The 27572-nt window shown below is 34.2% G+C and overlaps 2 protein-coding genes across 4 annotated transcripts in view; one reads left to right on the top strand and one right to left on the bottom strand.

The window, feature by feature from the left end:
• Positions 1 to 27572, top strand: part of phtf (putative homeodomain transcription factor) — a 42182-nt gene that overhangs the window by 4286 nt on the left and 10324 nt on the right. For all 3 annotated transcript variants that reach the window (XM_065346534.1, XM_065346533.1, XM_065346535.1), the window contains 4 exons: positions 7057 to 7196; positions 23786 to 24009; positions 25049 to 25244; positions 25807 to 25888. In XM_065346534.1, the coding sequence (XP_065202606.1) occupies positions 7057 to 7196; positions 23786 to 24009; positions 25049 to 25244; positions 25807 to 25888 (642 nt within the window). The remainder of the gene's footprint in view (positions 1 to 7056; positions 7197 to 23785; positions 24010 to 25048; positions 25245 to 25806; positions 25889 to 27572) is intronic.
• On the bottom strand, positions 1824 to 5157 carry LOC135832953 (uncharacterized). The gene is made up of 2 exons (XM_065346514.1): positions 4654 to 5157; positions 1824 to 4121 (listed from the first exon to the last, which is right to left on the bottom strand). Exon 2 carries the CDS (start codon positions 4083 to 4085, stop codon positions 2013 to 2015), a length of 2073 nt encoding a protein of 690 aa, XP_065202586.1. The 5' UTR covers positions 4086 to 4121; positions 4654 to 5157; the 3' UTR covers positions 1824 to 2012.

Genomic DNA, 27572 nt, shown 5'->3' with positions numbered 1-27572 from the left:
TGACAAAAAATTGAAGAGAAAATAGGTTCACAGTACTGTGATTACGATAAAATTGGGCAAGTTTGTTTACTTTTGTTGACCTTGAAATACCCCTTTTCTTGCCGGAATGAAACAAGTTTTGATGACTTTGAATATTTGTGAAAGTTTTGTCATTTGTATTCGTAGAATGAGTGACTTGGTTCTTCGGTATATTTTTTAATACGATGGTGTCGAATGATGAAATGAAAAGGTTTTAGAAATTTAAAAGGATTCCTTTTGTGTAGGTAACCTTTAAAAATCTGATTTTCAAACAAACTGAATCAAATCGATTTTTTTCATTTGGAGGGGGGGGGGGGTACTTAATTTTTTTGAACAAATATGTCCGGATTTTCTAAACTGGCGCTTGAATGGAAATTTTAATATGTTCTATGAAAAGTGGCCACTGAAGTAACTGAGTTGTTTTTTGATTTTGATTTTTTTTTATATGTACCTAACTACCTATCTATATATATTCTAGTAAAGAATTATAGACAACCGAACTAAATAAGACATATGAAAAATTGCAAACTTATAGGTCAATGTGAATCCCCTCCCTCAAGGAACTTAAAAACCTAAATTAGGTAGTCATTCAATTCTAATTGCACCATCTTGAGGAAATATTCAGAAAATCATCTAATTTAAAAATTGAATGGCTGAGGTCTCCCTTAGAGGAGAGAATTGTCAATTCCGCATCAGGCTATACACTTCCTATGATTTTTTTTCGCTTTTTCGGAATTTACAAATTGGTGAAAAAATCATTTTTGAATTGGCATTTAAGTTCATTTTTGGCCTTTCCGGAGTGGTTTAAAATTTCTGAGGAAAATTGAAAACTCGCTGGTAACTCCAGAATGGCTCAGAGTCAGACCTAGTAATTTTTGAGATGTGCGGGAGTTAAATTGAAGAAATCATTCAGATTGGATTATTTTTCTAGAAAAATTTACATTTTACGAATAAATTTGAAAATCGCCCTTGAAACAGTTTTTTTTTAATTTTAAAAATTTTTGAGAATTCGCAAAAAATGCAATAATAAAGTTCAGCATCTGAAATTTTGTTAGGTACGGAGGTTTTAGGATATTGTCTTTCGATCTACACAAAAAAAAAAATCAATAAAAATTACATATTTCAGTATAGTAACCGGATCCCATTCAAAAATAATAGTGATTTTTACTCAGCCAAAAAATACATTTTACCTATAGAATTAGGTAAAATTTATTACTCATAGTAAAATTTACTAATCTCATAGTAAAAATCGCAATATTTTTGAATGGGATCCGGTTACTGTGTGAAATAGTAAAAATTATCCATAATTTTTTTTTTTCGTGTAGCTTTGTTTCGTTCAATTTGGAAAGTGCTAGTTCAGAATGTTCCTTTGTCAAATTGTGGGTATTTATTTCACACTTGGAAACATTTCAAACATTTGTAAAATACAATTCAAGATATTCATCCTTGTCTCTATAAAAATCAAAAATTTGCCCTCAGTCAAGTGCAGTATTTTTTGAGTTTTATCCTCTTCAGCTAACTAAATTTTTTCAAACTTTCTAACCTACATCAAATTACTCGTACTTTGAATATTCATCTTATGAATCGGGGAAAACTAATTTTTAACGAATTTTTCATCGTGAACACGATAAGCTGCATATTCTGGAATTCCAATACAGAACTATTTTAATACTGGTAAACTTTCCAATGATTTCGCGTTTACGAGACTCTTGCTGTCAAAAACGGTGACACGAGGAGGGATTGTCTATCGTTTTACTTCTCAAAATGGACTGTTGGTTTCAACCAATAATATGCATACGCGTACATATTACGAAAGATATTTTATTTGCATTAAAAACACGAGTATTAGGTACATACAATATTGAAGGTAACATTTTGCTTCGTAAATTAATTCAATAGGCTAATTATTAAAATCCATTTAGGAAAAAAAAAAACTATTTAAAAAATGAATGACAGAGACTTTGCATAAAAATAATACGTACACAAAATTTATCTCACTCGGAAGCGTATTTTCTGAACCCATCAAACTTGCTTTTAAACTCAGAAACTTCTTCAGGAGAAGATAAACACCATTCTAAAAATTTACCTAGTTCACAGTATGCCATTTCCAAAAAATAAAGGTCCTCGCGAGCGCGCTCGTCAAAGCTATCGTCGCTGTCGCAGTCGTCTTCTATTTCGTATTCTTGGCTCCTTATATTTTCAGCGATTTCATTTAAGGGTACAGTTGATTTAAATTTTGCGATTTTCTCGTCACTCCCTAAACACCATCGCATGAACTTTTCAAAAGGCTCCCTCTCGAATTGAAAACAGTATTCAGTAGTTGTTAAAAGATGCAAAACGCCAGGCAAAAAGTGAAACTGTTTGAAATCAACTGCCGCTTGCTCAGTTATTACGAAAGCATCGACAAATTCCATAATTTTGTCGAGATCTTTATTCCATATTACGTATCTGGCCAAAACTTCGATCATTTTAGGCGCCAACAGTAACCGATTTTTGAAATCAGCGGCGAGACCGACCTCTTGATAAGTATCATTGATAAACTTGTCCAACGAATGAAAATTATCGATGAAACGATCGAAACGCCCTTCATATATATATTCAGAGTGGAAAAATTCTAAATGTTTATCCAAATACTTGACCCGTAAAGCAACATAGGTCTGATTTTCCAAGCTGCAAAGGTTTAGAAATTCATCCAGCTCTGACCAATGCGACTTTTTTATAATTTCTGAACATTTGTCCTTGATATTTTCGTATTTGGATAAATTATTTTCTTTGAATACGAGTACATTAACGTTGCTTTCGTTTTCAAAGCATAAATTCATACACTGTTTAAAATTTGGTATTGTCCTACGAGATAGAAGAACACGCCAATTTTCGCGCCACAAGGTGTTTCTGGCATCGAACGGGGTGTCTTTCAGCGCAGCCAGTAAAAGAAACTCACTTCCAGAGTACTTCGTCTCAAACAAAGATCGATCAAGTAAACAATCTCGAATTGCCATCTGTTTCAAATGATCTGGAATACTATTCCATAACTCGTAATACAAAGACTTTTTATTCGGAACATAGGTGTAACCATCATACTTAAAAAGCTTCCAAATTTGTACTATGAAATTACATTCGGTAATTTTGCGAGTAATATAGCTCCATGCTGCTAAAAAGTAACGCGTTCCGAATTCCTCATCACTGAATCTCTCATTGTACAAGGTCGTACGCGTGTTACACATCAAAGTATCTATAAAGCTATAAGTGCGTGCCTCCGAAACCAATGTATTTAATTCTTCCTCACTCAACTTTGCTAGGATATACCTACAGAATACAAATGTTTCATGTTGGAAAAAGCTCTCTGCGCTTCGCATTCGACTTTCAGCGTTTAAACTATTCCAAAAATAAATTACACATGGCCAATTACCGGTGATGCTAATTTCTCTTAGATGGTGTTCGAATGTATCAGGGTCATGATTGTAATCAAGGATAGGTGGTATCTTGTGCAACTGATTTCTTAGACGACAAACCCAGTAACGGAATAAGAACTCTTCGCAATAATTATTGTTCTGCAAATCACTGGAAACATTGTCACCGAGGTCTAGGTGTTCCGAGTCAGATACAGATGGCCAAATTCTCATAATATCATCCTCGAGGCAATACTTACAAGCAATTTCGAACTTTTCAATATCACTGATCGCTTCAGAGAGTAATGCTCGTCTCGCGGTAAGATAATAGTCAATACCGCCATCAACGTCGCAGACAATATCGTCAATTTTACTCAAAACAGACAATAACCACGGCCCCTGCCGTTCACCACCACCGACCAAGGAAGCCTGAATGTTTTCAACATACTTTTCAATGATGAGACGAATTGTTTTTGGTAGATGAGGCAATAGGCGTATTCTACTGGTATCTTGTGAAATATCCAACTTCATCTTGAATGTATTCAAAGTATTATTGGAACGATGCTCACTGACTAGTTCACGCCATAATTTCGCTGCTACTACGACGGCTGCCAATTCTTGTAGAGCTGACGGACTCGGAAAAACAAGGTCGTAGACATAAGCCGAGTTTTCTTCCATTTCGAGGTCAAATCACCATCGACGTGAGTGGAAAACCTGGAACAAGAATGATATACCTATGTATTACTGTTTCAATTATCATAGTAGCATTGGATGTCAATTTTGACGTCACGTGAGGGTTTAATTAAAGCAAGCTTAACAAGCGATACCAAAAACAAAGTCATCTTCTACTCTTAGGGAACTTCACGAGGTCATGTTTTTACATTTTTGCCCAAAATAAATTAAAATGTACTCGCCTAATGGTGAAATGAAAATGGCATCTATTCGTCGAAAGATAAACCTGAAATCTGAATATCGCAATTCGCATATGTATACTTTTATTAGATATATTTATGTACTTTACATTTTAGGACGAATCAAGAATTATTTTCCAAAAAATCTAATTTCGAACGTACCAACAAGGTTCTAGCAAACTATCTCATAACAATTTCACTACAATATCTAATTTTCAGTCTTACTTTCTCATTACTTCGAAAAAGAATTCCAACAGCCAAGTAGTGCTTTCAGCTGATTGGAAACATCACAGTGTTAAAAGCTATATAATATTAGTACTCTTCATCGTACTCACCTTTTTGCTATTTCGAATCGTCCAACACTTGAAAAAACGATCAGGATCAGAAAGTATTGCACTATTATCTTCTCGTTTCACTAATAATTAACGTTGTTTTTCAAGATTTTACTCTTTAATGGACATACGAGCGTATAAAATAAACAAATGGCACTTATTAATTAGATATAAAAACCTTTGAAGGTGATGGAAACTGGCAAAATGTCTACAGGAATATATTTTGAATAAATGTCTGTGCCCTGTGGCGATATAAACACGATTTTCTTTGATAACAACTTATCTCATCTCAGTAGTGGGGCTTGAATCATCTTCTAATGGTACAACCATGATATAACTTGAACATTTTGCAGCATTCTGTTCGGCCGTACCGGAGCGCGATCGGTTTCTCATGGTGGTGGAGGGGGAGGGAAGCAAACGTGAAAATCCCTGTTCCTACATTGGCAACGTATTCTGATGAGCGTTAGTAATACGTATTATTACTGTAACGATGTGTACGTGCTCTCTCCTACCCCTCCTCCTTATCATCATCGCTAAAACGAGAGAAAAATTTATTGAATCGCTAAAACTGGTGTCAAGTCCCATTCAAGGAAGGAGGAGTCGAGGAGATGTCCGTGACACTCAAACTGATTCCAAGTGGTAACCGGAAAATTCTTCCCCTGGCGATTTTTTCCTTCAATTTTCAGGGAATTTTCAAATTTTGCATACTTAGGTGCTCACATATACTTAACTAATTATTAAGTAATGAAGATTGGGACCAGACTTGGAAAGCCAGATAAAAGCTAAAAGCCGAAACTTTTTGATGCTTTTTGAACGCTGAAAGATAGCTCAGTGCTCAGCAGTATCATTTGCCGGCTAAAGGCTTTATTTTTTTATATTTTGATTTAACCTACGTGATTTTTAGTAGGTATGATATTTCTTTTAAACTGGAATTTTAAATTTCAATTTTTTCCAGAGAAAATATCGAATTTTTTTCAATTTTTTTTTCAGAAAGGCGATATTATGTATTTTATCACAGCTAAAAGCTAGTTAAAAGCTAGCCATATCGGCCGGTTTAATTTTGAAAACTGAAGCTTTGAATTTTTTATCCAGAGCTAAAAGTCGAAATCTTTACTTTATCTTTCGGATTTCCAAGTCTGTTTGGGACACGATATCATGAAGTTTTCAAATTTCTTGAAAATTGATGAAAAAAATTGCATAGAGATGAATTTTACCTGAACCTTCCAGGGTCGAACTTTTGCTCCTTTCTTATTCAATCAGTTCTGTTTTTGCACCATTTCAAGAGGACACATTAAAAAGATTTTCACCAAGTACCTCCTAGGTATATCGTAAAAAAAATCAAAATTAAAATGGAAAAACTTGAAAAAAATGTGTGTTTTTCTCCCTGTCTCTCCGTAGACTCGCGATCAGAACTGAAAAAGAAAGGATCTGTGTCTTTTAGTGAACAAATATACTTCGGGTCAAGTTCCATTTTAAAAACATGTTTTATTTTGAAGTTTTAAAAAAAAAATTATTTGTGTGAGATGACTCCCTCCCTCCCTCCCTCCCTCCCTCTCACCGGATGAATTTTGAATTCGTTATTTATTTGAAAGATGTTTTACGAATGAGAACCCATATCGATCTGATTGCTCGTAATCTGCTTTCATTAAATTTTTCTAGATGAAAATTGGGAAATTTTTCACAACTTTTATTTATTTTTTTTTTTCAATTGACGAAGCCCTGCGAAAAAATTATGGCCAAATTTTTTCAACGAGATTTTGGGTAAATTTCAAATAAAAAATGATTTTTGTCTGAAACTTGAGAACATTTTTTTTAACATGTCGAACTTTGAACTCTCAACAGGGGAGATGAAGAAATAGGCATTGATTGAAAAAATTGAAAGTTTTTCTAAGTACGTCTTGTTGAGGTCATTTGGCTTTGATTTTTACCAGGCTTCATTAAATTTCAAAAAAATTGAAAACCCCAAGTTATATTCGTGTTCACTGTTCAGCACCTCCAAAATCATGTCAATCGATGTACCACGTGTCACAGTTAATTTGTTTTCCTCGCAATATTGACCCAAAAATTTTGGAGGAGAGAACTTCTCTGCTTTTAGGCGTTCGAACGCCTAAGCTTCAAAATGATATGATTATTTCCTTTGATGCATGTACATACATACGAGTATATTGTCTTTAATTTTGTATCATTCATTTTTGAATGGTTTAAAAATCAAGCCTTGCTGTGAGGAATGAGGAATAAAAGGAGTAGAATAATGTTTGAGAATACTGTATTTAAGCAAATAATAATCGAAAGCTGACGAATAGTTACGTATTTGTAAAATGTGCCCTTAGCTCTAATAATAGTGAACTTTGAAGAAAACCAATTCGCTGTGCAATTTATTGATCCCAATTTCTCCTTTGTTTACAGGTATCAAAAGAAAATTGGCACTTATGATAAGCAACAATGGGAAAAAACAGTAGAGCAACGAATTCTAAGCGGTCTGACACATGTACCAAAGAGAACGGCTAAACTGAAAACCGAATTGATCGATGTGGATTTAGTCAGAGGTAAGGATTTTGTTCATTCCCTATGATATATTTATAATTTTTTAATTTGCCTAATGCGTAATTATTACGTATCTTTTGTGTACTATTTTATCCATTATTATTTTTTTGCGGAAACGTCAGATTACATTCTTCCTATCTTATCATTAAACCCCAACGTTATTCATCGGAGATGAATTATTTTTTTAGCGGTAGATACTGTTTGGTATTCGCGTGTGATTTGTTCGGTGTGTAACGCACTCTTTAAGTGATGCGTTGTCTCGTCATATTGTGTATTTACGCTTACTATTTAGTTAATTACTAGTCATGTGGAAAGGGTCAACTATGCGAAGTGTTAAATGAACGTAATAACGCTGATAGATGTCGACTCGGTGAGCAGGATTGAGAGTAATATCGTAGGCATTCGATGACCTGTTATCATCCCGATTAATTAGAACATGGTATTTTTACACTCTTAACAATGACACATGTGACACAGAAATATCATCTCTGGACCGATGAGTATGTAAAATGTAATCTAATAACCTGAAATGTCTACCTTATTGCGTTCATTTTTCTGTTGCAAATGGTGAATTATTCATCGTCGTGATTGCGACTGTATGTACTGGTGATTACAGCGTGAATTATTTTATACTATGTAGGTACCTGAAAATGGAAAATTTTCAACTCGAGTGATTGAAAATTATCGCATCGAATGTCGTAGTCGTCGTAATTAACAGAGCGTGATTTTGCACTAATTTATTTATTTTTCTAAACACCGATATCAACAATAAGTATTTGTTTATTGATTATTATTGCCACATCGAACAATCAACCAACCGACCGACCAACCAACCAACCAAAAAGAAATGACGAAAAAGTTCTACGACTCGATAAATTAAAAAAGAAAGGAAACAACGTTGAAATTTAGTATTTTAAACGTGCCACGAATTCGGACGTTATAATTACGATTTTGTGTATCTTTTTCCCCTCCTTTCCTCTATATCGCGTACAAAGGAAGCGGAGATTTTCGAGAAAATTTCCAAGGTCGCGAAATGCCCAGGTTGTCGAGGTTCATAAAGTCAATGTAGATATCTATTTTTATTAGCTGTATCGTTTGAAGTTAGGTATACGAAAAGGCTGAACAATTTTGAGATAGAAAATTGTTTTTTCAGTTCGTTTTCAAGAGGTGGGCTTGAAAGTTTTTTCAAGTACATTGTGTTTTATTACGGCTCGTGCGAGATAAAAAAATTTTAAACGATAAAATATAACTTATTTTTAGAAATGATTACAAAACTCGAAGGTTTGAAAATCGATATAGGGCTTCGAATGTTATAAAAATAAAACGGTTCGTTTACCAAGGTTTTTTTTGTCCTCGCAAATGGAAGGTTGATGGAGAAAGAAAAGGAAAGCTTTGTGAGGATGGAAAAATGGAGGAAGTTAGTCTGACAGGATAATTTATAGGTAGGTATACATTGGTTAAATTTTGCTGATTTTTTTTTTTGTTGAAGTAGGTAGCTTAAGACACTTTGAAAAAAAAAACACCTCCTTTTTCCATTCGCACTCAAAGATTGAATTTTTGGGGAGATGAATTTCTTGCTAATTCTGTAATTATCTCTTTGTTGGTGAAAAAGGTGTTAATTTTTTTTTTCAAGTCTAGACAGTCCGAAAAAAGGAACATATTTGTACCTCGATAATTTCAGTGATGCTACCATAGCCAAAAATCGTTGTGAAGTAACCTTACAAAAGAATTTGTTGAAAATTTTAGGCTTTTGATCAACGTTTTAATCTTTCTCCTCCTCCCATTCTGCAAAATCTCATCATTCCCAATGTTCTGATGTTTTGAACGTGTTAAAGAGTAATACGGGGGGGGGGCGGATTGAAAATATGTGCCAATTCTTGAACTCAGGGCCATCGAATTGGTGATCATCAATATGCCAGTCTAGGTACGAGTACATTGAACATGTTTTTGAATTTTGATTAAAATTGGGTTTCTTGTGCAGTTGTGCCCTCACTCTTTAAGGGATATCGAGATTCAGTTTCAAAATGAACTTTGAAATTTTCAAATATTGGGATGTAAACTTTAGCTTTCGTTGTGAAAATTCGATTTTGAAATTTTCAAATTACATCGACCAATTTTTTAATATCCTACCTATTTTTTTTTTTTTTTTTTTTTGAAAAAAAACTGCCGATTTGTCGAAGATTTAGCCCAGTTTTGGAATATTCGTTTCAAAGTTTAGCAGTTTCATGAAAAATCGCAGAAGCGCAATTACGAACCCCCTCATCCTCCAAATACGAGGGTTTGGAATTGGAAAGAAACTGAGTGAAATCGCTTTTTAGAATTTTCCAAGTAGAAAATAACAAAAAATTTCCCATCTTGTTTCGTTTGTACAGAAACATATTCTTTTCCTCTGCTATTGCTGTCAGTAAATCCTTTTCGAAGAAGAGGATTGTATTTTTGGAGATGATTACGTTGAAAAAGTATCATCATGAAAACGCTTAAGTATCTTTTCTTGATGTTCTACTCGGACAATTTTCCAAACACATTTGGGTCTCTTTTTTCCAAAAGCCTGCTCTTATATCTTCTACAAAAGTAATTTTGAAAAAATTAATTCGTGTTTCTTGAAACAAATATGTACGGTGGTATAAAGGTTTATAAATTTTGAAAACGAAAAATTAAAATGGTGGAAACATTTGCCCCCCCCCCCCACAAAAAAAAGTAAAATTTTTACGACCCTGCCTCTCCTCTTCCAAAAAATCATCAATTTTTTTAATGTCCTGTTGAAAGTTTTGCTATTTTATTTTGAAATTCTGTGAGATACCTCGAGAGGGAATGATCTCAAGTCATTTATTTACAATTTGAATGAAATTTCGATTTTTGGATAAATCGCTTTGAGTAGAATTTGAGCAACCCAAATTGTTATATTGATCTGTTTACTCGAAAATTTTAGTTTTATTAGACATCAAAATGAATTTGGATCGCCGAAAATTGTTTTTTTTTATCTGTTATCGAGAACTCTTCGATGACTTGAAAAATCACAATTTGAAAATTTTCCAGCTGGGTATCTTCATGAAGACGAAAATATCGTCAAGTCCACTTGATATTATTTCACTAAATGAGAAGTTTTCTGTTTCAAAGTAGAATAGTTCATTTCCGTTCACAATATTTTTTTTGTCTGTAATCCTGCCAAAAAAAAAATGATGAGAAAGCTTTGTCTACTCTGCAGGAAAAAAAATCAAAAATTTGGTGATTTCTAATGCCAAAAAAGGTTTCTCAAGTTACTGTGGATTTTCAAAATTTCGCTCCGATGCTTGCTCTCAAAAAATAGCAATTTGTTTCTTCAACGAAGTTGCAACCCTTAACCACAAAATTATCAATTTTTTCTTCAAGATTGTTCTCCACTACTGTTCGTGATTCATTCAAAAAAATGATAAACAGATTGGAAAATACGTCTTCTCTACTACTGTTCGAGATTCATTCAAAAAATAGTAAACAGTGATTGGAAAATACGTCGGTATATTAATTACTTATCAAGAGTTATTATTTATTATCGTCTAAATAGGTGATTTACCATTTTTATTATTCTCGGTACTGAGTGTGCTACCTAATTCGTTTACGATAGATGTGTCTGTAGCGTGTCTACAGAGTACTTCGTATTCCTTTTTCACTGATACGAGTACCACTTAATAAGTAGAATATCCATTACGTACTCTCTATGTACTTAGCTGAACTTGCGCGAGACATATTGGCTTATCGCGGTACTGCGCTAATTTGTCTTCGAGGACCTCGCTTGACCCGTCAGCGAGGAGAAAAAAGGAACTTGAACTCCATGTACGATCACTAGCACAAATGGCTCGTGACTTGTGTGTTCATTGTACCTGTGTACATGGTATAATATCATCTCGTTGCCGTATGCAATTTCTAACCATCTCAACGATTAAAACTGTATCTTCTTGGACGTCGACTCGACTAGAGAGCATCGTACTAATATGTAGTAAGACCTTCGATCAAGTACAAGGTACCTACTCGTGCTCGTATTAGCGCGTTGAAACAAAAAAAAAAAAACTTGGAAAGAAAAATCGCCTGCTGTAAATTTCTTTCGCGTACAGATCCTAAAATCCCACACATTTCGCTGGTACATGCGACTTGCGAGAAATTTACAAGATGTACTACTATTGTGTAGTATACTACGCGTAATATTACGTAATCCGCGACGTACTTTACTTATGTACGTAGGTACGTAAACGTCTGGTGAATTTTTCTCGTACGTATGCGACCTCTACCTATATTGTATTTGTAATACGTATAATAATAGCGCCGGATTATTTTAAGACGCGCACGTGATAAAGCTCCCATTGCCCACCAGATGCCATGTAGAATACATTTTTTTTCTAGAAATTCATTCGAATACGAACTTTTGACCCTTTACGCCATGCCATGCCACGCTAGGCCATGCTCGTATGTTTCCCTTTTCTTATTATCACGTCGAATCAACGACGACGCTGCGTTGCTTTGATCGTTCACTTTTTAATTGTTTTACACCTTATGGAAAATGTTATCGCTTGAAATAGGTTAGCGATTGCCGAATAATCATGTTGTACTTTTACATCGTTTGTTAGCTTTCCCGCGTGTACAGCTGTTGATAGGCTGATAAGCTCACAGGGCTGATGTTGTTTCGATGCTGGGATCTGTTTCAACTTTCTTGTCTGCTAGATGGTACATACATGAAACATGAGAAAAATCCGAAAATTTAATTAGTATGACTGCTTGTCACAGTGGTGAAATTTTTGAAAATCTTCGAATTAAAATAGGATTTGTTCGACTAAGTCGAGTAAATCGAACAATTTCATGCATCCAAAAATTTCAAACCGACTGGCACTGGATCTAAATTTTTAAAAATTGCGATGGGTAATTTTGATAACTAACCGAATCTTACGATTTGTCTATTAAAATAAAAAATAATGCTCCCTGTCCATTTTAGCTGCCTTATCGAAAAATTGGAAGTTCTACAGAGTTCTTAACTTTTCCAAAATAGTGCAAAAATTGCATAAATTGATGAAAAAAAAATCAAAAGAGGATCTAGATCTACAAAAATCCGTCGCTCTTATGCATTCAGTCCCATTTTTTACGTAAATGGAGAAAAAGGTGTTTTTGAGCCCTGAGTTTTGTTTTCTCCCTCCAAGTTCCAAAATCTTGAAGTCTGCGATTGAGCAGCATGGCTATTGAGATCCTATTTTAAAAATTAGCCCGTTGAGGAGGATGAAAAAATGTGTTGGTACTATAATTTTTTTAATTTCATGAACAGTTGAACTTTCACAGACACTGTAAAAATTTATTGCAGTTTTCCGATTTCAAATCTACATACAATAAATTTTTTTAAAAACATGACAAACACATTCTGCTCTAACGTAAATTGAATCAATCTTGAGGTATGAACTGCCGAAATTTTGCACTTTTGCAAAAATCGCCAATTTGTGAAAATTACGAGGCTCCCTCTCAGCCCCCCCCCCTCCGTCTATAAAAGGTTCGTAAGGAATAAGCCAAAAACGAAAAATTAAAATGTTGCTGAAGTTATTTTTGACATTCCTTCTCCCCTTTTCTCTTTCCTCCTTCTCCTCCTCACTCCACAAAAAAATGAGAAATCTCAAAATATCTAAAGACATTGAAATATAAAATTTGGAGTCCCCATTACCCCCCCCTTCCTCCTCCTCCTCTTCCTCTGGAAAATAAAAGTATTGGAAGAATGTCCGGGCAATAGTCCTGCTTTTCTACTTGTATTCTTATGTATATTTTGGTTGACTCCTTGAAATTAGGTATCTGACGAGCTTATTTTATAATACGTTTTAAAATTTTGGAAAAATATGAGCTTTTTTAAAATTTCAAACCAAGTTGAAAATTCAAATTGATTTGTCTGACCTGAAAAGCTCGATAATTTTTCATTTGATTTTTTCTGTAACTTTCAAAATTGAGCTGGTTTGGGTCAAATTCTGAGATTTTACTCTCCGAAAAAACGTAAAAAACACGTTTTCACGATTTCGACGGAGTAAAATCTCAGAATTTGGCCTATAAAAAAGCTCAATTTTGAAAGTTACAGGAAAAATCAAATGAAAAATTATCGAGCTCTTACTAGTGTGTTTCAATTGTAAATTCTTAAATTTATTTGAAAAAAATATGCGTAAACACCTTTTTTTAGGGGTGCCTAAAGTGGGGGGCTCCAAAAAAAAAGGTTCAAAATTACGAATGTACAGGGAGCTTAATTAAACTTTTTCATCTAGATAATTGAATAAATATACCTCAAAACGTTACGTTTGGCGCAAATCGCAGGTTTTTATTTTTCCAGCGGTTCTCAAAACATCGAAATAATTACAAAAAATTGGAAAATTGGATTTTTGGGTATCACCGGAAAATTTTATTGAGCTTAAAATTTGGTAGGATGGAGGTCTTTCAGACATTAATAAACTGTAAAATGCTGGTTCCAAAATTTTTCAAAAATCACCCCCTCCCATTTCTGCACTCCAGGGGCGAAAACAGGAAAATTACCTCGCATAATGTTTATCCGATTCAAACAGATATTTTACGATAATAAATTTTTTGAAAATAATACTCAGTGGTTTCTAAAATTATTTTTTATTCGCAATTTTGGAAACCCCTGGAGCCCAAAAAATAGTCATTTTGGGTTAAAACTAACCACGGATTCGTATTTAGGACATTTATTACCACATTTTAAGAGTGGTCGAGTCAATAACTGTCTGGTGCCAAATTGGCCTTATCGTAACTCCTCCTTTCCTAAAACTGATTTTCAAATTTTTTCACTAATTTAAAGCTTATAATATGGAATAATTCAATTTTCTTCACGAAATTTTGAGATCGTGAACGTCTCTGAAAACTGGTTCCAAATTTTCAAATCTGTTCAACATTTTTTTTGTCGATTTGTATCTATAGTTTGTTCAATAAGTATACTTCTCCAGTTTGAGTTGAAGGGTAGAAAACTTGAAATTTCTTGAGGAGGGTAAGGTAGGGAGGGAAGATTGCAGCCAAGTTCAGCCACTTTTTGTTTATTTTGAGCTTTACACGGTACAAAATTTTTGCCATAATTTCATCATTTTTTAAAAAATTTCAATGATTCTGATTTTTATTACGTATGAATAGGTAATGCAATTTTTACCAATTTTTTCGTGATTTTATGCTATGTTGTCAACATTTTGGGCATTTTTTCAATGAATTTCAGACTAAATTTTCTAATTTTTTTTTACAATTTTCGTTGATTTTTTCTCTTATTTTGGCTGAATTTTTGTTAAATTTCTGCTTGTGATGATGTTGCCTTTTTTGTTTTTTTGTTTTACTCCTGATTTTCCTGATATTGTTGTGATATTGCCAAAATTGCAAAAAAATCCTGTTTTTTTTTCATTTTTTAATCAAATTTGGAAGTTTGCTACCGGGTCAATTTGGCATTCCTCCTCTCAGAATTCTAGAAAAATTGAAAGAAAAAATCTGAAATAATTTAGCAGTTGAAAAAATGTTGACCCTTCCCCTCTCTTTTTAACGCCCAAAGAATGTGTACAATTACATGCTTCAAATTTTTGTTGGAGGATGGGTTTTATTTATATTTCGTCAGATCTGACGAAACTCTGATTTTTTCACGAATTATTACGCAAAAGCATCAAATATTTTCTTTTGGATCACTTATGTATTTCAAATGTTTCCATCAACAACGTAAAAAAAAAAGCTTCCACGTACTTCCACCTCCACATGCGACCTTTTCCGGTAACTTCCTTCATTCTTGAATACACATCCTAAATTGGAACTTCGCCATTCTCTTTCATCATTCATTAGGCACCATCGATCCAAGTAATTTTCCAACGTTCTGGAAAATTTCCGAGCGATTGGTTCCTGGCACACGAAAATATTCGCATTTACACGAGCAGCAATCCTTCGCAAATATACATAAAAGATATCCCCGCATACCAGGTCGAGGACTCAGAAGGATAATTATGCAGCGAACGTGGTCGGATAATCCCAGAGGGAGGAGGAGGGGGAATGGTTATACTTTACACCAGCATTAAAAAGGAAAAAAAAGGTCGTAAAAGGACATTGGCGAATGATCAAAAGCATAGGACTTTTGAAGGTAACTATCGTCTGACGACGCTGTTGCAGGCATGTTGGTTAAAAACAGTAGGGTGAAAAAAATCGATTTCGAAACGTACACTTGTTTTGTATAAAATTTTGCAAAAACCTATTCTCCCCGTTACCCCGTCCCCTAGTCGAGCTTTCTCGCGTACATTGCGGTGACCTTGATATACTCGTACGTACTACATTGTAGGTAATGAGCGGCGAAAAAAAAATCACAGTCGATAAAAAATTACTTATGTACATACGGTGGTGGGCGCGAGCGAGCGAGCGAGTGAGTGAGCGAACGGGTGAGAGACGAAAATAGCGAATTTTTACCTGCGGTATGTATTCGTTAACCTGAGAATTCACGGCGAAGGCTACGAGTAAACTTGCTTTTTTTACGAAGATTAACTTCCTGATTATACGTACCTCTACACTGCACGAGGTGAGAGGCAAAAGAAAAAAACGGAAGCCATTTTTAACTGTTGTGTACTGCTATTAATTATCGTGTTAATTTTTTTCTGGGTGCGAAAAAAAAATTTTTGTTTGTTTGAATCTTCATCAAATTATGTACTTGTCGGAGCCAATTTATGCGGTCAAAGTGGGGATTATTTTATTTCGAACATACCTACTCGGTGTACTGGTTGGTATCTCGTAACGTGTATTTACTTTCTTACACGAGCCAATGGCGATGCACTGCCCCGACCCGGCGACTAAAATTCGACTCTATATCAGTATACGAGTAAAACGTGTTTGTAAACAATTTAATTTTAGACTAATTTTCAACCCAATTCGAAGGTGCTATATACGAGTAAATCGTATTCGTATATGACCCACCGACCACCGGTCGCCATTTCGCCAACCGATTTTGTACGTGAAACGAAATTTTCTCGATTACAATACTATTTATTTACTTATTACTGCGAGTATATACTGTACGCTTTCAAACACATGTCCATAAAATTTAATCATTTTCACATTCACGTCACAGTTGAAAAGTTAGTTTTGTTGTGACGTCGTGAATTTTTCAAATGTTGGCGAATTTTTATTGCAAACGTGTTCTTGTGCGTGAATTTTTTTCAACATTTTGGCGAGACAGGCGAAGAAAAAAGAGGAGAATTTTTTTTCAAATCTCGAGAGAATGAATGTCTGATTGTGAGACGTCAATGGGCTCCAAAAAAATGTAGAGTAAGGAGGAAGGTAGGAGGGTAGAATTGATTGGTACTGTTATGGCGGCATTTTGCTGCATTGGCGATGATAGGGTTAGGTATAACATTGAGCTGGCAATGTTTATAGTCCAAGGTGACCGCATTATTCATATCATAGCTGGCAAAATTGTGTATTGTTATTCAGCGAAAATTTCTAGACGCCTTCCTGCGTTACTCTCGAGACTATTTTTTGCCATATTTTAGTAATAGACGTCGTCGGAAAAAAGGTGTTCGTCGGTATTCGATGGAATGAAGGACAATGTGTTTTGAAAATGTCTACCTAACTCAATTTACGAAAATTATAACCACTTGAATTTTGTTTCCCCGGAGTGAAAGCTAATTTACTGATTTTTGCAAAGAATACCCGCTGCGGTATGTTCGATAGACTGGATTTCGATATATGGAAAAATTTTGACCAAATGGAGTGGAGACCTTTTAATTTCGAGTTGAAAGTCACCCAGATAAATATTTTTAGCTCAGTAGGTCCCGAAGAAGGGAGATAGAATTCTCAAAGAAGGGGTATTTTCGAATAAATCACTTTTTTTTTCGCTCCAACCCCTACTTAACCTGTTTTGGAAAAAATGGCTCAGTTCCAAAAGATGATTTTGCGTTGACCTATCCATGGCTGTCAAAATCCAAAACCATTTTTATGTTTTACAGAATGGTTGCTAATTTTGAATCTGGCGGAATATTTTTGAATACAGCGATGCCAATTTTTTCGTCACTATTGTCAATAAATCGTTACCTTAATGCCAAATCCGAGTATGTCCATCTAAAAAAACATCGTCGTTTTGCGTCACTGATAAGGCTCTGGGAAGCCCTGAATTGAAAAATTTGCATCGGAGTACAGCTAAAATGCACCACCGAAGATACACGAAGCTGACTGATGTTCAATCAGAACTCAACGAACCCTTCCGAGCATATCCGAGCCTTATCAGTGATGCGTAAAATCGTCCTTTTTTTGTATGGACATACTCGGATTTGGCATTAAGGTAACGAAATGCTCCTTTTTTGAGGATCCATCTTCCTTCCATGGGCACCTTCGGAGCTACAAATTTTTCTGGATGATTTCAACTCAAAATAAAAGTCTCCATTGTATTCGGTTAAAATCTTTCCAGCTCTCAACTCTCAAAAGTTGTTCGTTTTTACGAAAAAATGATTCTTTAATTTCTGTTTTTCTTGAAAAGGTCAGCAAAATCATCAGAAAGTCACCCTTTTGGCCTAAAATTGAACAAAAATTTATTCCATTCCTTTTCTTCTTTATTTTTTAGGCTTGGGGAAAAAATGTTCTCTTCTCTTTTTTATTTTATTCATTTCTTTAAATTATTTTCAAAGATTAAAAGCAGAAAAAAATAACGAAAAAAAGTGTGAATTTTTTATTCTGGATTTCAGTTAGTATAGGTACTAATTAACTTTAATCTTCAAAAAATATGCAAAACGTATATTAAAATTTGCATAATTTAAGCTTAAATGGATAAAAAAATCAGCATAATTGAGCAAAGTTTTGGGAATATTGCTTGAATTGTTGAAATGTTATAAAAATAGTTTAAATTGGTTAAAAATCGACAAAACATTGTGAAAATTGAGTAAAAAATTTTACCAATAGGCTTAGCTTTGAAAAATAAAACGAGGAAAGTTGCGAAAAATTGGTCAAATAATTACCTATTATAAAAATGAAATGAAATCGTGAAAAAAATCACCAAAAGTGCCATAAAAAGGGATCATTGAATTAACATAAAAGTTATCAGAATAAATTTCTGTGATAATGATGTCATCAACTCTAAAATTGTCAAAAATTCCGACCTGATGAAATTTTTTCTCCCATTTTTCCCGTGATCATTGATCATCCATTCGAGTTGAATTTCAAGCTTTCGTAATTTTTTCAAAAAGTCATCCAAAATTAGAAATTTGGTCATGTGAAAGTACCTACTCATATGTTCATTGAAAGTCAACCTTTTTAATTTTTTAGATTTAGTATAAGTACACCTTGTATTGAGAAGGTTGAATTTTTTTACTGAAATCCTTCGTGGTAACTTTCTTTTTTGAAAAAAAGTTTCGCGCAAATTTGCGTCGCGCTGACTTTTGAAAACTTGGAAAAATGTTGATCAATTTCCAAAAGCCATACCTATCTGATTTCACAATATTTTGTCTGAATTTAAAGGACTTTGAAAAAAATTGACGAGTAACTTAAATAATGCCAGAATTTTAAAAAATTTATTTAAAACTGACAACTGACATTACAACATTGTATTAGACTTTTTGTAACTTTGAAAAAATTAAAAATAATTTCCAATATTCATGTCTAATTTTACAGTATTTGGACTGATTTTTAAGAACTTTTAAAAACTTCCAATGAATTCTCAACATTATGCCAGACTTTTAAATACATACTAAGTATGAATAATTTTTTTAAATTTCTATATTTTATTGAAATGGACATTTAGGTATGAAATCTGAATTTTAAGAATTTGGAAAAAACCACTGGATTGCAAAAATTATGTCAAACTCTCAAAAATGGCTTTCTGACATTTTGTCAACATTTTTTTCTTAGGTATTTGGAATTCTAAACATGGAGTTCATTTAGATAAAAAAATATATTATCCATGATTTAAAACTTTCCTTGGAGAGGAGACTTCACCTCCATTTTTTGTTCTAGTCCTTAACCTGTTTTAGGAGAAATGGTCCATCCAAGACCACTTCAGAAGGCAAGTTTTTGGCCATTTTTTTCATTTTTTTGGTTTTGGCAATAATGACCAAAAAATTGATACCACTCCATTCCAAAATGTTTCCCTATTTTCAGGAAATATATCAGTCAATGTCTGTGTATGATTAAAGGCCGATATTGAGAATAAAATAATTTCAAGACATGAAATTATTCAAAATACCTAAGCGGTTTTCAAATTTTCAACTGCTCAGTAGAACCCCAAAACTGGTCTTGGTTTTTGACGATAAAGATCTAGGCGGTTGACGTTGGATTTCAAAAATTTTGGAAGTGGACTTTTTTGGCTAAAAAAAAGGCTGGTTGAGGCTAGTGCGAAAGAAACACGATTTTTCAGAAAGTGCTTCTCTTTTTAGAAGCCGTATCTCCCCTCCAAAAACCCCCTCTAAATTAAAATTTTTTCTGGGTGACTTTCAACACTTAAAATGACGAAGGTTTCCCCCAAATTCAGCCCTCCCTTCGGTGAGAAAAAAATTAGTGTTCATGGTGACGAAATTATGGATTTTTTGGAATAAACCATGGCACTCCATTTTACATAATTTCTGTTTCTGAGAATCATCGTCAACTTCGCAAATCTCCGATCTCAATCTTCTTCCTCCTCCTACTTCCACATTCATCACGTGTCAGATGAAAATTCGCTGAAAACCCAACCCAAGATATACCAGGTAAAGACGAAGGAATAAAACGTGACTTTTCTCCTAGTCACGAATATACGAGGACGATAAATCGTTTACGACGCTGTTGCTGATACTCTTCCACCGTTGATAGTGGTACCTCAAGGTACCATTACACGTTAAGCCACCGTTATATTAAAGATATTAAAGAGTCATCTTTCTTCACCTCCGCTGCCCCTGCATCACAATTTGGCGTCGCATTTCGACGTACGTAATTAGAACAGCAACGCGCGGTGATGGCGCTTAATCAATCATCCATATTATTACGTATTCCATAGTACAACGAGCTTTTACTAAAACTCCATCAAGCTCCACTTTCCCAATATGGGGATTTGGGGAAGGAGCACCCAAGCAACATGTACGAGTATACGGAGTACCTAACCTACATACATTTAGCATCTGCGCGTATACCAAAGTCAAAGTCGATAAATTTCCAGCGCCCTGGTAACGTATATTTATTCGATCGCCCCTCAACCCCTTCGGCTATTATTATCAAGGGTACATCAGGCAGCGAAGCTTGACGCGTAAACGAATCCGCGATAATTTATTCGAAATATTACCATCGTCGTCGTCGTCGTTCTCAATTCGATTTCGAGTGTATGGATTTAGGTAGCTAGGGATTCGGTACAGGCGAGAGCACCTGTCAACAATGATATGTCGTTCGCAGAAACGAAAGAAAATTGGCGAAAAACTTGCGTACGATGAGATTGGATTTCGATGACGTTGAAAAGGAATACAATAAATCGAAAGTAGAGGTGCAACTAAACCTATCTACGTCTATATACCTAGGCATACGTCATTGTATATATAGGTACGACGACGACGACCGTGCTCGAGTATTTATAAATAAACTTATTAAACGGCAAGATTATGCAAAATGCGTCATTATTAAATAATTCAAAGCGAAATGTAGGATTCAAATTTCGCGCGAGTTTTAATATACCACGGTCGCGTTATAGAATAAAGTCGAGTAATTTCTTTCATTTTGTCTTGGTGTGTGTTGAGACAAAATTTACGTACACTTGGTTTATTCACATTTGAACAGAACAGGTGCTCAACAAAATATTTTCTAATTCGAAATTTCTTCATACTTTTTCATAAATGTGTACTCAAATTCTAATTCAAGAAAAAGAACATCAATGCCATAAAAAATGCTTGGGATCGCCTGTGAGGGGGGAGGGAGCCTAAAATGCATCAGCAGTAAAAACTTGATAAAACAAAACATTTGAACAAATTGCGTAGTCCAGAGTCCTAGACAAAATGGTACATTAATCACGTGCCTTTATTTTTTGTTCTCAATTTGATGCTTTCAAGTATTTAAATTCACTCTAAAACACTAAGAATGTCACTTCAATGAGAAAGAAAATGCTTTAAAAACGCAAAAAAAGTTCCCCCTCCCCTCCAAAAGGAGCAACATATAAGAAGTCACTTCAATGAGAAAGAAAATGCTTTAAAAACGCAAAAAAAAGTTCCCCTCCCCTCCCCCCCCCCCCCAAAAAAAAAGGAGCAACATATTATTTCAAGTCAGTTGACTTGACATTTTAGTTTCTCTGACTACTACAAATGAATGTTTTTTGTTGAAACATCCGTTCAAAATTCAAACATCTCTGAAATTGTGAGAAACATCGTTTTAGAATAGAAAATTCTCCAAAACAAACACAGAAAAATCCACCAAAAATAAAATTTGTTCATGAAACTATTTTTGATTAAATTTACTTAATCAGAAATCCTTTCGAAATCACTCAGAAGCCCATTCAAAAGGCACTTCACAAAATGTCTTCAGACATTAAGATTAACAGAAATCCCACCGAAATTGCATACCAAGTTCAAAATGGAGAACTCTTCAAAAATCAATTTTCTATCAAAATTTTTAGAGTTCTCAGATTCGGAAGAAATTAAATTTTTGGCTTGAAAGTAGTGAAGAAGGCATAACTTTTCTACCAATAATTGCCAAAAAGTCCTACTTTTTGCCAAAAATTTTATAAATTTTTGTTTTTTACCAGAATTTTGGAAATGTTTTGAAATTTACTGGAAATTACTAGAAAATTTCATCCGTAGTGTTTACTAAATTTTTCATAGTTAGTCTCTGTGTTCAGTCAAAAGTAGTAAAAAATCTCGCCATGTACTTTTCATTGCCATAAAATCTCGTTGTTTACTCAAAATTTTCTAAAAATTTTTCATATTTCTGCGAAAAAAGTTGCGAAATGTAACTTTTTCGTCAATACGTAATTTGTCAAAAAGTCCTGCTTTTTGGTAAAATTGCCAAAATCCGAATTGGGTTGCATTACATAGGTATAAAATTTCAATTGGAACGTTTTGTTTCTTGATTCTTCTTACGAAAAATTTTTAATCAACAAGTTTTTGGTTTTTTTGTGATTTTTTTCTGCATTAATAATGTTTTGCACGCGTTTTTTCAAGTTTTTGTTCAATTTTTCGGACTTTTTTGGAGAAAATTGTGTACAAGCCCCGCACTAAAACCCTTTTTCATTTTTTTTTTTTTTTTTTTTTTTTTGCAACAAACCAATGTTCAAAATGGAATTAACAAAGAACCCCCCCCCCCTCCTCTCGATTTGATCAAAATTCAAAAAAACGAAAAATTAAAATGAAGTAGCTTATCGATTGATTTATACATATTAATTTGAAGCTGGTGGCAATTTGTCCGACTACTCACTTGATTTTTCGATCCAACCTCTCTGACTCTCCTCCTTTTTTCTTCTCTTCCTAGCCAGTCCCAGCACTCGTGAGCTTGGTCAAAATACTAGAAAATAAAATTGACGAGTGGCTCGTTGTTTTACAAGTTTTTGATGATATTGAGTTCAAATATTCTCTTGCTGTTTGAATACGATTTTTAATGTCTCCGGAGTATTCCACTTTTGAAAACAAATATCCAAATAATTGTAAAAATTTTGTAAATTTGATGTGATATGTTGATTTTTCTAATCATAAGTCGCTGAATTCGAATATCTATTTATTTTTTGGATCTTCTTTCTGTGTTTCCCCAGTTCTCCGTCCCTCATTTCCTCATTTTGAGAAGTGTGGATGTGTAATTTGGAGAACAGTCATAATTTAATTGTTTCAAAAATTGGGAGAATTCTTTAAAATTATTTTCTGATTTACCCATTGAAATTTGATTTTAAACCGTAAAATTGAAGAAAATATTTTGAAACATTTTGTTGTCCATAATTTTCTGGAAGCTGACTTGAAAAGAAAAAAATACATGAACATTTGATTTTAAAAAAGTTTGTTCGCGAAAGAACCATTTGTTTCTCAAATGGATGATTTAGTCTCTTCCCCTCAAATTCATTCTTTTTCTTGAAGGGGAGGACGGTACGAATGACAATTTGTTGTGTAGGTACTTGTTTTACCTAGCTCTCGAAAGTTTATGCATGTTGATTTGGGGGAGGGGGGTTCAAGTTTAAATTCTGCCCAGTTCTTCCTATCTTTGAAAAGTAGGTACCTATATAGATGAATTTTTGCATTTTTTTCAACCGCTTTCAATTTACCTAATTAGATCACCGAAGCTCATCCTAATTCACCTGTAGGCAGTTTAAACTTGGAATTTGAGGTAAAACTGTAATTTGGTGGTCGTGTATTCGTAAATTAGGAATCTAGTCTGCGTGTACCTTTTGAACAGTTTGATCCACTTCATTGCTTTCAATAAATTAGAACTGTTCTTCGACTCCTAGATCTATATCTCCTTGGAATGTGCTCTGACGTTTCGATTTTTTCCAATTCCTTGTAATACATTATTGGAATTTTGCTGAATAAAGAAATTCGTTGGGTATTTATAAAAATAGAAATAGGTAACACGATTAAATATATGTATTTTTTATTATCAGAAACTGTTGCAATTTGTTTTCTACCGAAAACCAACATTTACGATAAAATTTTATCTGTTGCAGGTTCAGCGTTTACGAAAGCAAAACCTAAACATGGTCTGTTGACTGTGACAAGGCTGGCAGCGCTGAGGCTTTTTCTATTGCCATTCTATTATCAATGGTGGATTTGCCAGACATCCAGTCGTATATTTATCGCACTATTGATACTGTATTCGGTGCAGCTATTCAACACTTTTTTATATTTTTCCGCCTGGTTCCCTTTGGATGCGGCGTTTAATACTTTAGAAGTACGTATATTAGAGATGGACGTAAATATAAGTACCTACGATACCTATTTTATAGTACACTGCACGGTGCACACATGTGTACTTATTCTATATCTATACCTTTAGGAGAAATACCAGCTTGAATTTTTTTTCGTCGGTCGCGAGCTTTATCGATTTTCTATTCATAACCCGTCTTCTTTTTCTCCTTATATACCGACGTGAAATCACAGATATATTTTACTATACGACGGCGTAAACTAAAAGCTTTTTTATTTGGCTGCTACGGTACGAATAATACACGGGGTTAAGGTAGAGGACGAAAATTTTTGGCAACTGTTACCATACGTGGCGAAGAAAAAGCGCGTTGACCGCGAAAATATTCCCAAGGATGGTATTTCGATCGAGCTCGCTTACGTTAGAATTTCAAAGGTCGCGTGTATTATTCGCGCGAGACAAATGACGTTAGTATAGGTATTAGGTACGATATTTGAAATCTATAATGTTCAAAAAGAAAGAAAAATTCGTCTGTAAACGGATATGAAATATTTTGACCAGTTGTACCTCTACCTGTATGTCTATGTAGTTCCTGGTCTTGAACATGAAAACGTGTGAAAGTAGAGCCTGAGTTGCTGATATCGAAAACACGTCTCCGTTTTACTTATGTTACGTACCGTACGGTACCAACGAGTTGTATTTGTGTATATGGCCGCATTTCGGACACTACACTACTCACTATGGGTATGGGCGGATTTTAAAATTTCAGAAATTGGGTTATATAAATACGATCGCTTTGCCAATTTTTTTTTTTTCAAACTCAAATCCAATATGTACTCGATAGCCGAATTGAAGGTCTCTGTTTCTTATACTGCCTCTGCATATTACAAAATGATCGCGTGTGTCAATTCGAACAGAAATAACCTTGATGAAGTAATTAATGGAAATTTTTTTTCCGTTGTTATGTTATAATATTACAGAAGTTAATTTGCACGAGTTACAGCCGTCTTGTCCTAGTCGTATGTATTAATAATTTGCGAATTTCTTTTTCTTCCTATGTTGACAGAATATCCCTCCGAGCGAAGTATTAGTACCGTTTGCGATGATGTTAGTATTAAGTATAATTCATTCTCAAATCGTATCCACTCATTCGGCCAACGGACGAGCCAAAAAGCAAGAGATACCCAGTAATAGTTATCACAAACGTAGTATTAGTAGAAGGACGAGAAGAAGAAACGCGTCGATTACAAAAAATATTAAAAGTAAGTCGAACAACGTATACGTAATGAAGCTCTGTCTTTCATGTATTCATCTCGTGTGTAAATAATGGCGAACGAAATGTCGAGAAATTTGAATTGAAAAAAAAAGAAGAAAGAAAACAGAAAAAGAAAACATTTGAACGAGATAAAGAAACTCATCAGTCATCTGTGATGAATATTTTATCGCAAAGTATAATATAGGTTTCGATGACGACGATGATGATGATGTTGATGATGAAGTTGAAGGTGTTTCTATTCAAAACTTCATACATAATATAACAAATCCATTCGCGAGTACTTGACCTTTTTTTTATGTTTTTGTTTTGCGAATTTACTTACTTAGACCGTAGACAGAGGCGTGTTCGCGTATACGTGAATGGGAAGTTGAATAGAATTCTAGATTAAGGTGTACTAAGGTCTGTGTGAGTTGAGAATATGGGTTAGATAAGATAAATAGCGCGTTTACATTTGAATTTATCGAAGGTGTTTCTTCCTATTTTTTTTTCTTCTCAATTGGTGTGTTATATTTACCTAATACGTTGGTTTGTGTGTTTTTGTTTCTTAGATACCGAATCGAAAATCGTTCAAGAAGGTGAAAATAGCGGCGCACTTGATGGTAAATTCGCCAAGAGATCTAGAGTTAAAATGTAAGTGCCTATATAAAGCGCGTAATATGTCGAGTATTGATATTTGAAAGGTAATTTTCAAGTAGGGTCATTGCACGTCAATTCGACCAAGAAGTAGTAAGGGGGAGGTGGGCGATTTATTTGAAATTTTTCCTGTAGAAAGACCTTTTGAAAGGATGACCAATGGCGCAAATCGCAGCCCTCCAGCTCTTTTTTAAAGGCTGCTAGGGGGTGTCTAAAGTTTTCAGTGAACTTGAAATATCACCCATTTCAGCAGTGGATTACTCGATAATCGCGATACCTACCAAAATGGAACTTTTTCCAATATACATATTTAGGGGTTTTGAAAGGCTTTTCGGTGATATCATAAAAATCAGTGTTGCCACTTTTTTTCGTACGAAAAATTAGCTCGAAAAATTTCAAAACGTAGTTTTCATATCTTTTCGACTCTCAAAAATTAAAAAAAAATATATTATGGACAACTTTTCATGCTGAACAACATATTGAAAAATTGGGATGGCGTTATTTCGTAAAGTCGATTTAAAAAAATTGAAAGTTTGCGAACAAATGCGATTTTTTTATTTAAAACGTAAAAAAAAGTTTTGAGTGGTGAAGTTGACCCATTTGACTCCTATTTTTACGTATCCGTTGAAGAAGTTGAAAAAACTATTTCACTCGATGAAATGAATTCATCACAAAAAAATCAAAATTCAAAAAATAAACGAATTTTAGTTTTTTTGCTATGAGTGTGATTTTTATCAACTTTTTCATGAAATACGTCAGAAAGAGGTCAAAATAAGACAACAGAATGAATTTAAACTTTTTTTGATGTTTGGAATTGAAAATAATTGATGAATTTTTTCGAATTTTGATTTTTTGTGATGAGTTTATTTCATCTAGTGAAAAGGGGGTTTCAACTTTTTCAACGGATACATAAAAATAGTAGTCAAATGGGTCAACTTCACCATTCAAAACTTTTTTTTATATTTTATATCAAAAAATCGCATTTTTTTTCGCAAACTTTCACTTTTTTAAAATAGACTTTACGAAATAATGCCATTCCAATTTTTCAATATGTTGTTCAGCGTGAAAAGTTGTCCATAATACATTTTTTTCAAAATTTTTGAGAGTCTGAACGATATGAACCATTTTGGTAGGTATCGCGGTTATCGAGTAATCTACTGCTGAAATGGATGATATTTCAAGTTCACTGAAAACTTTTACACCCCCTAGCAGCCTTTAAAAAAGTGCTAGACGGCTGCGATTTGCGCCATTGGTCATCATTTCAAAAGGTCTTTCCACAGGAAAAATATCGAGAAAATCGCCGACCCCCCCCCCTCTCCCTACCACTTCAATCTTGGCCGAGTTGACGTGGTATGGTCCAGTAAATTGATTTCAAAGATGAATATTGAAAAAAAATTCAAAATTGATTCACTTCCGAATAATTTAATGCAAGATTAACCTACTTGAACTCTCTGCCAATTGTTTTTTGTGTTCACTAGAGCAATGTAGGGACTTTCCCTTCCATTTCTAAGTTCTAGTTCGCCAGATTATTATTGTTTAGCAATATAAAGTACTATGTAGTATATCTTGGAAGCTGCCATGTTCGGTATAATAAAGGGGAGGGAGCGTGAATTTGCTCAAAATTTCTCAAAATATGTAAACAAATGCTTTTACGGTAACATTTTGTTAATTATGAGGGGAA

The sequence above is a fragment of the Planococcus citri genome, chromosome 1 (genome assembly GCF_950023065.1).
Source record: "Planococcus citri chromosome 1, ihPlaCitr1.1, whole genome shotgun sequence".
Taxonomy (NCBI): Eukaryota; Metazoa; Arthropoda; class Insecta; order Hemiptera; family Pseudococcidae; genus Planococcus; species Planococcus citri.
The sequence above is the reverse complement of the archived record's forward strand: the minus strand, read 5'-3'. Positions and strand labels throughout refer to the sequence as shown.